This window comes from Citrus sinensis, chromosome 5, assembly GCF_022201045.2.
Source record: "Citrus sinensis cultivar Valencia sweet orange chromosome 5, DVS_A1.0, whole genome shotgun sequence".
NCBI lineage: Eukaryota > Viridiplantae > Streptophyta > Magnoliopsida > Sapindales > Rutaceae > Citrus > Citrus sinensis.
In genome coordinates this window covers 12,128,429-12,141,373 of record NC_068560.1, presented here as the reverse complement: position 1 = coordinate 12,141,373, position 12,945 = coordinate 12,128,429, and the positions used below count along the sequence as shown (strand labels likewise).

Below are 12,945 nucleotides of genomic sequence, written 5' to 3'. Positions count from 1 at the left end.
TTAAAGTTTCAAAATGAACAAATTTAATTCTTTATTCCTTTTCTTTCTCTAGATCTTCATTTGCAGAGAGAGAAGAGAGTTTAGAAATTCATAGTTTTAGGGAAACACACGAGATTTTTCTTTTTTCGAAAACTTCTATATCTTACAAGCGAAGGGAGAATTCTTTATATAGGAGAATTCTAGGAGAAGATAGGACAGGACCCCTATTTTTTACAAAAGCAAAAGTAAAAGACACATCATGACAGCTTTAATGATTACAAAGGACAAAGGGTGCTTTAATAATTAAAGCATGACTTTGACAAAAGTAAAAGCTTAAAGTAAAAGCAAGCCTTAATAATTATACAGGACAAAACCATAAAGTAGAACATAATTATTACAACAAGATAAACTACTTTATGGAGAGCAACAAGACAAACTACTTTATTGGAGAGCAACAAGACAAACTACTTTATGGAGAGCAGAGATTCATGTAGTCGTCTTCGGATGAGCTTTCTGTTTCATTTGGGTCAGTGTCACAGTTGTATTTTGGGAAAAAGGTTTTGGAGAGCTTTGGATGCTTACAGTGGGGACTACGGCAAGGTGGATAAGGGCAATCTCTTCGGTATCCCAGCTTGGGGGTGATGACTGGGACTTGGGGCTTGGCATCTGAGTGGCCTTGTCAACTTTGGAGGGTTGGGATGATGATCCTGGTTCATACATGGTTGGTTGTGGAAACTGTTGGAGATGCTGGCTTAGAGGAAAGAATTCTTCCCATGGGTCTTGGGAGTCTTGGTAAAGGAAGTCAGTGTAGTCTGGTTTTTCTTCTTTGATGATGATTCCTATGGACTTTGGTTTGGATATGGCGGATGGAGTGGGGATCATGATGAGGTCATGTTGTGGTCCTAAGGAGGTGTGAAAGATATCCCGGTGTGGTGGAGTTTGGTGGTTCAATTGACAAAGGTAGTTGTGCAAGTTGGATTAGATTTCATTGTCAATGACAGCTGGGTGAGGTGCGATAAACCATTCATATACCTGGTCTTGAGTCCAAAAGAGATTTGTGTCTAGATGTTGGAAGTATGGCCTGTGCATGATAAATACTGATGTAAACAATTGTGCTTCAGAGGCAGGCATACGTTCAAGATTGTAAATCTTTAACAGTTGTTGTAGCTTCTTTCTCCACCATGGTATTGGGGAGAACCATTCAAGTAATGTCCAGGTAAGAGAGGTGGCTTTGTCTGGATTAAGGAGATTGTTCAAAGTGGGAGTGATTGGTAGGACTAGTTTGGTTGCATAAAAGAACAGTTAGGCACCAGATGTACCATAACTCATCTTCAGTGATTTCGCTGAATGGAGCGAGGGTTAAACTTGTAAGGAACATATTTTCTGGATGGAAGGTGGAAAATGGAAATGAGTCTGCCAAAAGGTAGGCTTTCATAAAGAAGCGGAAAACAACTTTCCTTGTAAACTCTTGGATAGCAAAGACAGAAGAGAAAGTTTTGTCAAGGGGAAAAGTTTTCTTAGTGAGAGCTTCTGGTGGAAGTGATGTGGCCATGGAGATGATCAGAAATTGGTATGTTGTGGAAATCAAGGTTAGAGGGTTTTTTGGTTTTGAGAGCCTGGATAGCATATCGGGGATGAGGTTCTGGGACCTCTTTATATGCTTAACCAAAAAATCGTATTTGGAAAACCAATCTTTTAATCGGAGTAACATCTTTTCTGGGACAGTTTTACCTTTGAAATTGAGAATATTGGGGAAGGCTGAACTGTCCAGTCGAATGAGAAAATGATGTCCAATAAGATGATACTCAAATTTTTTGATGCCATTATTTACCGCTAAGATTTCTTTGAACACGCTATGGTAATGCTTCTGGGTGTCAGAAAATTGTCCACTAGCGTAAGCGATAAAGTATTCTTTGCCATGGATTTCTTCGAGGAGGATGGTACCTCATAATTCATCACTTGCGTCTGTCTGTAGTATGCGCTTTCCATCAGTAATTAACTTTAAGGGAGGCGGATTTTGTGCGATTTGCTTGAGGGTAGTGACAGCAGTTGTGTGGTCAAAATTCCACTCTACGGGCTTCTTTTTCAATAAAGCCGAGAGGTGGTGAGTATAGTGGTCCACATGTGGGATGAAGTCTCTGATGTAATTGATAATGCCGAGAAACTGTTGAACTTGCTTTTTGGAAAGTTGCTGATTTGGAAAGTGAAGCAACTCTTGGGCAATGTGCTTTCCTGGCTGATAATGGCCGTCCTTTATGATCATACCAAGGAATTCAATGTTATCCGTGGCAATGGTGCTTTTCTTGGCAGACAACGTGATTCCATGACTTTGGACAATAGCATAGAATTGAGTTAACGGCTAGTGATGTTCATCATGTGATCCTGAAAAAAACAAGATATCATCAATATAAATTAATGCATGATGCAGGATAGGGTGAAAGATTTTGACCATGGATTTTTGAAAAATGGATGGGGCAGTTTTGAGGCCGAAGGGAAGGACTGTCCATTGATAATGGGCATTTGAGATACAAAAGGCAGTTTTATAACGCTCTGAGGGTTCAATGCCTAATTGCTAAAAACCTGATTTTAAATCAAACTTGGAAAAGATCTGGGCATTTTTGAGAAAAGTAAACATGCTTTGTCGTTGGGGCAAAGGAAATTTGTCATCTTGCAAAAACATATTTAGGGGCTGATAGTCAATGACTAAGCGTTTCTTTTCTCTGACAATTTCATAATGCTTTTCAACATAAAAGGCTTGGCAAGCCCATTGAGAAGTTGTGGGCTCGATTAGACCTTGGGCTAACAGTTGTGAACATTCCTTTTGGGCTAGGAGTAAGTCAGAAGGACTCATTCCTGGATGAGTAGCTTTGGTCGGGTTAATGTCTTCATTGAGTTTGAAAGGTAACTTAATGAAGAAAGACGGGTTTTTCAACAATGGAGTTGGATGGGTGAACTCAGAATGGGACTCTGGACAGAAACGCAAAAGATGGGATGAAATATCCTGGTAGAACTGGGGAGTGTCAGATAAATTGTAGAGTTTCAGAATGTCTGTGAATGGTTTGAACATGGACTTGACTCGGATTCCAGTGGGAATGATTTGAAGGTGTGTGATTTGGTGAAGTATGTCAAATCCTAACAAGATGTCCTTATTAGGAAGGGTTGAACCGATAACCTTGGTCCAAATGACACAATTTGGGAAGATTTGAATACCAATGGGTTTGTTGGTAATCAAAGAGGTAGTGAAAAATTTGCCATTAACGGCCTTGAAATTTTCTTCGTACTTTGTCCAGTATTTAGGTGGAAGGATATTGGGGTTTAACATGCTGCGTTGGGCGCCAGTATCTATGAGACTAATTGCTGAAATGGGCCTTAGGAATTTTGAGGGCAAGATATGGAGTTTGATGGAGGGTATAGGAACAGTAGTGTCAAGGGACAATAATTGTTGGTGGAAGATAACTTGAGACACATCACTGTCTGAGTCATCAGAGGAATTTTTTAATGCGAACACGGTTTCATCATTGGGTTCATCTTGCTCAGAGAAATAGAATTCCAGTTCATCCGTCGTGGGAGAGTAGTCTGTAGTGGCTTGAAGATGTTCGACTAGCTGGATGGATTTCTCTCATTTGTTGGGACAATCTTTAGAATAATGACCTTTCCTCTTGCAGATGAAAACATCTGCTTGATGATTTTTGTTTGAATTCTCTGGAGGAAGATGATTTTTTTCTGAAGAAGCAGTAGGGCTTTCTGGACCTGCGGGGTTTGGATGAAAATTCTGGATTTTTGAATTTTCGAAAATGCCTTTTCTTCTTAGAACTACAATCACAATCTTTTTTCTTTTTACATTTGATCTGTAAATAAGGCTTCTTGTAGGCACTCCTGAATGGTTCGTTATCTCTCAACAGGTCTTTGAAAAACTGTTTCTGCTCGCAAAGTTTGTCAAGGCATGTTTTGGCAATCTGGAAGATTTTGCCAAGAGAGATGTTGTCAAGGATGAGATTGGAGGTGGTGAGTTGCCGTTGTATATCGGGTTGGAGCTCTTCTGGAAGGGAAGCCAGAAAGACATGCTTTAATGTTGGCTCATTGAAGCCATTAAGCTTATAGAACAGCAAGGACATTTGTTTGTAATGAAAGTCAAGATCTTTAGCATTGAGTGAGCAGCATTTCATGTTGAGATAGTCTCATCGTGCAACTTCAAAAACTGTAGAGGGGTCTCCAAGGAATTGATCATGAATAACCGCAAGGGCACTTGAGACTTCTGATAATTGAACAAACTGTAATTGTCTATATTGGCCTAAAGAATCAAACCAATCTCTTAGAGCACCCATAAAACGAGTAGCAAATTCTCTAAGGACTGATTGAGTCGTTGCTTCGGGCCGTAGCATTTGGAGGTCAATCCAAGCAAACATTTCAGTAAGTCTCTCTCGCCATTTATGAGATGGAAGATCATCAAATGTGAACCATGGACCATTTGACGATTTTTGACTTGTTGGACCGGGCTGGGCTTGGGCTGGAGGGGGTTGGTGTGTTGCAGAGGATTCAGGAATGTCTTCGTCAACTTCTGAAGGAATATCAACATATGGTTTTGTGTGAGAGGTTTGGCCGTGATTAGGTTGATCAAGTTGGGCCATCAAGATTCTGGTGATATCAGCATAGGACTTTTCAGAGTCACTAGTGGATACTGAAGATTCTATGTCAGACTCAGTATGGCTGTTGGAAATGGCTAGATTTAAATCAGAAGTCTGAGTAAAAGTTTGATCATCTGGAGTATATGATGGATCTACGGTGTGGGCACTATACTGGTGCATGGGTTCTTTGTCTTTGGACTGAGGTTGAGGTTGGGATTGAGGTGGTAGTGAAGGTGCGGGAGGTGGGGACTTTTGTCCAGGAATGGACATGGATGGCTGATGAATTTTGACGGGGCGTGGTTGATGTTTAGGCTTTGGTTTAGGTTTAGGTGGTGGTGGTAAGGGATTGTCTCTGAAAAGAGAACGAGTCATTGCAAATAACTTGGAAGGGTCATACTGTTTGATGGGGGAAAGCATAGAGGCAAATGGATGATAAGTTGGACCTATGGAAGGGATAGGAGGCGATGTGGTAAAAAGGGTAGGTCTTTGTTTTTCAGATTCAATCTGATCAAGCTCAGCTTTTAAGCGTTTGATTTCCCTTTCTTTTTGGTCAAATTATGGGCCATAGTATCTTTGAGCAAGCATGATTCGTAACTCTGAATCTAGTTGAGTAATTTTAGATTGAAGATTGTAGTGGATCTGTTGCATCTGTGCAGTAATAGAGTTAACTTTCGTCTCAATCTGTTCAGTTCGTAAACTGATTTTCTCAACTTTTGAATTGATCTGTAATAAAGTATCATTCTGTGCTCTGGCATTTTGGGTTTGCCAGTTAAGGACTGATTCAAAAGGTTTGGAATGTTCTAGGTGGCCAGTTGAAGTAATAGCTAAAGGGATAAAAGGTTTGGATACCACATTTCGTTGGGAATCTGTGTGAGTTTCTAATGGAGGAAAGGAGGAAGAGTAGTCTGAAGAGGTAAAAGAAAACATCATACAAGTTATTGGTTGTACAATCGGTGTTGAGTTTGGGATGGGGGATGGAATCTCAGGTTTGTAATGCCTTGCAATCCATTTGAGTTCTGTTTTGTAAATGGGTAACGGAGCTGGTGGAGGTGGAAGATCTCTTGGTGATTTGGGTTCACAGTGTTGACATGAGACTGGAAGTTTTTTCTTTTTGGGTCTCTTTTTGGTGGCATAATCATCGTCCTCTTCCCAATCATCCCAGCAGGGACAATTTGGGACACACATGCCGGAGCCTAGGACATCCCATAGGAAATGTCCATTTTGCTTTGCTGGATAAACAGGTTATCTGTCAGAATTGAACCCTGTAATGGGTAGATATTCCTGAGCTATCTGAATAGCTGTGATCATTGAAGAATAGGTAAAGGAGAGCCGATGGGGCTCTTGTGGAGCACTTGGAGGTGGTTTAAAAGTCATTCGGACTGTTCCATCTTGTCGTCTTTCAAAAATGCTTTCAGATGTCTGAATTGGAGCTGCATTGTTATGGAACTGCTCATAATTGGAGATCCATTCAAGAGGCATAAGTTAAATAAGCTCATGACGGGGAAGTTGTCGTGGGATCTGGATGATTGTGGGAATTTGGTCAGATTCTGCTAACACCATGAGGGTGTCAGAGTGGTGTTCTGGAGTGGGTGGATCTAAGGCATGATTTGGAAGCCTATAGACCAGTTGATGGTGTAAGGTGGCTATTTTGGCGGAAGAAATTTGTTCTGCACCTTGAATTTGAACTTGAACTTTCAAGGCTATAGGCAAATTGGTGTCTTGGAGAGAAAGGTTGAAATTTGGATAAAAGGTGAGTAAAACACTTCCTGTATGAAGAGTTGTGAGGACAGTATAATAGCATCTTGGTACTGTTTAAACCGGGTATCAAGCATAGCAATTCGAGCTGTGACCGGTAACCCATTTCTCCCATGAAGGGTAAGAATTAATCTGATGCCTCCAAGATGGAGATGAGTGTAACCTTCTCTTTTCCAATGGGAAATTAACTCTGAAGGGATTTCCAGAGTAACATATTGCTCAGCAGAGGTTGTTTGAAGAGCACATTGATCTAGGCGAGAAGACTGGATATATTCCTTAGGTTGAGGCCGTCTAGTAGATATGAGAGTACGAAAACTTCGGGTAAAGGAACTGGGGCGTGTGTACAACTGATAAGGGTTTATGAGAGGGTAGGATGACTCACTGATTTGGGCGGATTCAGGGATGTAGGAATATTCTACAAGGTTTTCAATCTTATGGGCGGTATGAGAAGTGCAAGATTTGGGCAAAGAAAGAGTAGAAGAAAGAGTAACAGGATTGGAAGGAGTTGAAGATGAAGTGGAAGCCATGAATGAGAAAGGCTCTTTGCTCCTGAAGGTCTAGAGATCAAAACAGAAGAAAGACGTAAATCATACCATTTTGGTCAGGAAAAACTGAAGTTTAGAAAACGTGGGATTTTCAAGGACGGGTATGGCTCTGATACCAGCCATTGAAAATAGGCAAGCTTTTGCCTCAGCTTGTAAAATACCATATCTTAAGATCTAGTGCAAAGATGATAAAAAATGCACTTGTCCAACTAAGAAGAAAGGTCATTTCCCAAAAATCCTCATAAATCTTCCAAGAAAGGCAAAAAAACCTTACATATACTTCAAGAAGAAAGATCTTTCATAGTTCAGAAAAAAGAAGCATAACCGTTGTTTCATTTGCAAAAAACGGTGGCCATTTTTCCAGAAATTGTCAAAACAAATCTGTCAAAGCTATTAGCCTTATTCAACATCTACAACAATCTTCAATGCTTTCTAATCAGGAAGATGTTGAGTCCAATTTCTCTGAACAGACGGAATATGATGATAATACAACATTCATCCTCACAGAGTTAACAGATGATTCTGAGGTAGATGAAATTTTTGTTATTTCTACTATTCAAGAAAACAACCAGGTCCATTCTAAACCTATTGTCCCTTCAGTCAAAATTTCTGTCCTCCCATCTAAATTTCATAAACCCATTTCTGTTATTGATTTTATTGATACTGGTGCACAACACAGTATGCTCAGTCCCACAATTCATCCTTCCTCCAGTTGGGAAAATCATATTGAATTCTTCAAAGCAGCTAATGGGATTTAGTTTTTTCCAAACTGTATCGTATGGCAAAAAATTGTTGGTTCAGATTTACTAGACAAAGATCTTCTCATAGGATTTGATATCCTTCAGCTGATAAAAAATCTCCACATCACACCAATTGGAATTAAGTTCAAACAAATGTTTTTGCCTTATACAGATGTTCTATGTCTGTATACTCTCTCAGATACAGCCCTTCTTTATGCACCTGTCGCTCAAAAACTTCTTCAGTTTTGTCCTGAGAATCCTTCTCAATTCAGTCATCCTTTCCCTCTTTGGAAAAATGACAAGTTCTTCATTCAACTTCCTTTCAAGTTAAATGAAGATATAAATCCCACAAAAGCAACTCATCTAGGAATGCCACCTTCTGATATTTTCCTAGCCAAACAAGAATGTAATCAATTACTTCAGCAAGGTCTCATTGAGCCCACAACTTTAGATTGGGCTTGTCAAGTTTTATATGTTGAAAAAAGATCTAAGTTAGTTCGAGGAAAAAAGAGATTGGTAATTGATTATCAGCCTCTCAATGCTTTTCTCAGAGATGAAAAATTTCCACTATTCGTCCATATTCAAGATGCCAAAATCTTTTCAAAGTTTGATCTCAAAGCGAGTTTTTGGCAACTCGGCATTGCACCCTCTGATAGACTTAAAACAGCTTTCTGTATACTCAATGCCCATTATCAATGGACAGTAATGCTCTTTGGTCTCAAAGTTGCTCCTTTCTTATTTCAAAAAGCAATGGTGAAAATATTCTCTCCCATCCTCCATCATGCTCTGGTGTATATCGATGACATTTTGTTGTTTTCCACCAACCACCAGACCCACCAAAAAATGCTTTCAGATTTCTTTGATATTGTGCAAACACATGACATAATGCTTTCTGAAAAGAAAAGCAGCATTGGAAAGGAATCAATCAACTTTTCAAGACCACACATTGCAGAGGAATTGATAAAGTTTCCAAACATAGATCTTAATAAAAAACCAAATTTAACAGTTCCTTGGAATTGTGAATTATTTACGAGACTTTATTCCCAAAGTTATGGTTCACACCAGCAAATTGTCACGCATGCTAAAGAAACAACCCCCACCATGAGGTCCTGAACAGACAACAGCTGTCAAATAGCTCAAAAAGATTTCTCAGTCACCACCACCACTAAAGATTCCCACAACGGACAAAGAATTCTCCAGACTGAGGCTAGTGATGAATACTGGAGTGCTATTCTTTTAGAAAAATTGGAGAAACATAGTCCTATTGCGCTCATGCAAGTGGACAATTCAAGGATGCAAAGAAGAATTATCATGTCATTTACAAGGAGATTTTAGCAATCAAATATGGAATCAAGAAATTTGAATTCCATCTGATTAGTCACAATTTCCTTATCAGGATGGATAACTTCTCTTTCCCAAAGATCCTTGACTTCAAGAAAAAATTGCTTCCAGACAAGCAATTACTCAGTTTAAAAGCCTGGTTCGCCAAGTATGACTTTACAATTCAGCATATCAAAGGTGATAAGAATCTGATTCATGATTTTCTCACCTGTCCATCTATAAATAAACCTACCCTCATCACCTCTATCCATACCATTCCCATAATAGCAATGAATCGTTCTCTTCCTTTCAAAACCTTAACCCAAAAGACTTTTCCCCTCAATCTCTCCTTCAGTTCAACCTTCGAAGTCCAAAACTTTGCCAAAAAATTCCTTTTCAGGTACTTCATGAATGTCTACAAACAACCACTCTGTTTTTTGTCTCTTTACTTAGAACACCTGTTTCTTACAGGATTCACTCTCAATCCATCTCTTACTATTTCAGAAGATGAATTATGATATGTTTGGTGTCTTACAATCTTGTATGCCATTAAACTAGTTCTTCTTGTCCAACCTACCCTCAGGTATATCTCAACTCCTGATCATGCACCATCTCTCCTCTGGACATTACTTGAATGGTTTTCCCCACTCACATGGTGGCGTAAACAACTTCAGAATATCTCAACCCATCATCAGTTAAACAGAAACCCTGACCAAGAAGTAAATATGTTTACCTTAGTTTTCATCATTCACAGGCCATATTTTCAGCCACCCAGTCACTAGAGATTATTGGACACAAGACCAGGCATATGAATGGAAAATATTTCCACATCCATTCCCACTCAACCATGATCCAACCAGTTCCAACAATGTCCAACCAGTTCCAACAAACATTTGTCACACATCCACAGGACCATCTCACTCTCTTGACTTCCACTCCCTAGTCCCAACTCAAGATTCTCAGAGTTTCTCTACTGAGCTAGTCTCTCAGCTGGCCACAACCACTACAGAAAAGGATGAGCTTAACGAAGACTATCTACTCTTTCGATAGATATCCAACGCTCGAAAATAGTATGAAACAGAGACAGGAGACATATCCCCATCTAGATATCCCTTCACTCCATAAAGCTCCCGGCATTTCACATGGCTACAGAAGCTTTCTGAGAATTTCGGCTTTAATAAAAATGATAGGGGTCTTGTCCTGTCTAACGTGTGATTTTATGTTTTCTATGTGTGTAGTATGCTTTTTACTTTTTCTTTATGCTTTTTGTCAAGGATAAGGGTCATGTCTTATCTTTTGCTTTTAGAGGCTTTATATAAGAGCTCTCAAGTCTTTGTATTTGGCAGAACATCTTCAATAAAAATTTGAAAGCTTGTTCATAATCCTCTCATGTCATTCTAAGTTCTTTTCTTCTTTTAGGAACAAGTTAACACTTGAGCCATTAGTCTAAGAGCATTTCATCTCTATCTCTATACTGAATATGTTCTGCACTTGCCTTTGAGTAAGGATCCTGTGCATCAGAAAAGTCCTGATTTATTTTCAAACCAATATGCCAAAATTATTCTTTCACAACATTCACCCTCTCTAAAGGTCTAGGAGACGACTTGTCTTTGGGTGGTATCGTGGGAGATGGTTTTCTTCCACTGGTTTGATATATAACGGATTAGGGTATATCGGTTGGAAACCTGAACTACAGACTACTGGTCCAAAGAATAGTTTCAAACTATTATAGTTTTGGCATAACAACGCCACGTACTCTGACCCTGACTGGTATCATCATCAATAAAAACTTTCTTCGTAGAGGAAGGATTAGACTCATCAAATGTAACATGCATAGATTTTTTCACAATCAAAGTTCTTTTACTATACACTTTGTAAGCTTTGCTTGTATTTGAATAACCAAGAAAAATACCAACATTAGATTTTGGATCAAATTTATCAAGATTATCTTTTGTGTTCAAAATAAAACATTTGCATCAAAAAACTTTAAAGTAACTAATGTTGGGTTTTCTATCTTTCCAAAGCTCGTAGGGAGTTTCATTGAGGTAAGGTCTAATCAACACACAATTTAAAACATAATAAATGGTGTTGACGGCTTCAACCCAAAAATATTTTGGCAATGCATTCTCATTTAACATGGTCCTAGCCATTTCTTGGATAGACATATTCTTTCTCTCAACAACTCCATTTTTTTGTGGAGTCCTAGGTGATGAAATTTGATGTTTGATACCAAAATCATTAAAAAAATTCTCAAATGCATGATTTTTAAAATCTCCACCATAATCACTTCTATACAAGAAATATCATATCCCTTTTTCATTTTGAACCTTTTTACAAAAAACTCTAAGTGCATCAAAGGTTAACCTTAATAGCTAAGAACAATACCCATGTGTATTTAGAATATTCATCACAAATGCATAATATTTACCACTTAGACTAGCATATCTAGAAGGTCCAAACGAATCTATGTGAAGTAATTGAAGTGGTTTTGAAGTGAAAACATGATTCTTGTTTTTAAAAGAAGTTTTGATTTGTTTTCCAAATTGATAGGCTTTACAAATTTTATCTTTTTGAAATCCGATTTTTGGAAGACCTTTAACCAAATCATTTTTCAAAATTTTTGAAATCAAATCCATGCTTGCATGACCTAGTCTTCTATGACATAACCGACCATTATCATGCAATATGGAGAAACATTTATCATTAGTAGATGCACAATCTATATCAATAGTATAAACATTAACATCTATTTCCTACAAACAAAGTCTTACCATCACATGCATTCTCAATAATACATTTTGATTTATCAAAGATAACTTTATAGCCTTTATTGACTAATGCTAGGTAAGTTATGTTTCAAGTTTTCAACCAAACACACATTTTCAATAAGAGTAGAGGATATATTATCGACATTGCCAATACCAATGATAGCTCAATCACCTCCTCCACTCAGAATTCCCACAACTAGACAACGCATCCTCCAGACTGATGCCAGTGATAATTACTGGAGTGCCATTCTTCTCAAAGAAATCAATGGAATGCGTAATTTTTGTGCACATGCAAGCGGACAATTCAAAGACTCTAAAAAGAACTACCATGTGATTTACAAAGAAATTTGGCAGTCAAGTATGGGATTAAAAAATTTGAATTTCATCTAATCAGCTATAAATTCCTTATCAACATGGACAACTCTTCTTTTCCGAGAATCTTTGACTTCAAGAATAAATTGCTCCCTAACAAGCAGCTACTCAGCCTAAAAAACTGGTTTGCTAAATATGACTTCACTGTCCAACACATTAAAGGCAAACAAAATCTTATCCTAGATTTCCTTACCCGTCCGGCTATAAATAAGCCCTCACTCATTTCCTCACTCCAAATCATTTCAGTTATAGCCATGAATCGCCAACTTCCTTTTAAAGCTCTCAACCAGAGAAATTTTCCCATGAACTTCTCTTTCCACTCAGCTTACCAGCTTCAAGACTTTGCAAAGAAATTCCTTTATCGATATTTCTTTACTGTCCAAAGCAAAAAGCTTGATCATTTTCCTAACCTTTGCATGGAGCACCTGTTTCTCATAGGCCTCACTCTCTCCTCTCTCTCCATCTGTGAGGATGAGCTATGGTACATGTGGTGTCTCACCACCTTGTATGCTACCAAACTGGTCTTCCCAGTTAAACCTGTCCGTCGACATCTCACCACTCCTGAATTTTCCCCAGATCTTCTCTGGACTCTCCTTGAATGGGATTCACCACTCACATGGTGGCGTAAACAACTCAAAAATCTGTGTACTTTTCACAATTTAGACAAGATGCCAGAACAAGAAGCAGCCATGTTCACTACAGTCTTCATCGTCCATAGACCTTATTTCCAACATCCAGAAACCAGAGACTTCTGGACACAGGACATGGCATATGAATGGAGAACTTACCCTCATCCTTATACTCTCATCCATGATACATCAGTCACCTCTGTCCTTAAAGC

General features: G+C 38.7%; 1 protein-coding gene across 1 annotated transcript; it reads right to left on the bottom strand.

Annotated features, from left to right (window-relative positions):
• Positions 1 to 4,157: 4,157 nt before the first annotated feature.
• LOC127902254 (uncharacterized) lies at positions 4,158 to 4,976 on the bottom strand. The gene is made up of 2 exons (XM_052441096.1): positions 4,384 to 4,976; positions 4,158 to 4,290 (listed from the first exon to the last, which is right to left on the bottom strand). Exons 1-2 carry the CDS (start codon positions 4,974 to 4,976, stop codon positions 4,158 to 4,160), a joined length of 726 nt encoding a protein of 241 aa, XP_052297056.1.
• Between the last annotated feature and the right edge of the window lie 7,969 nt (positions 4,977 to 12,945).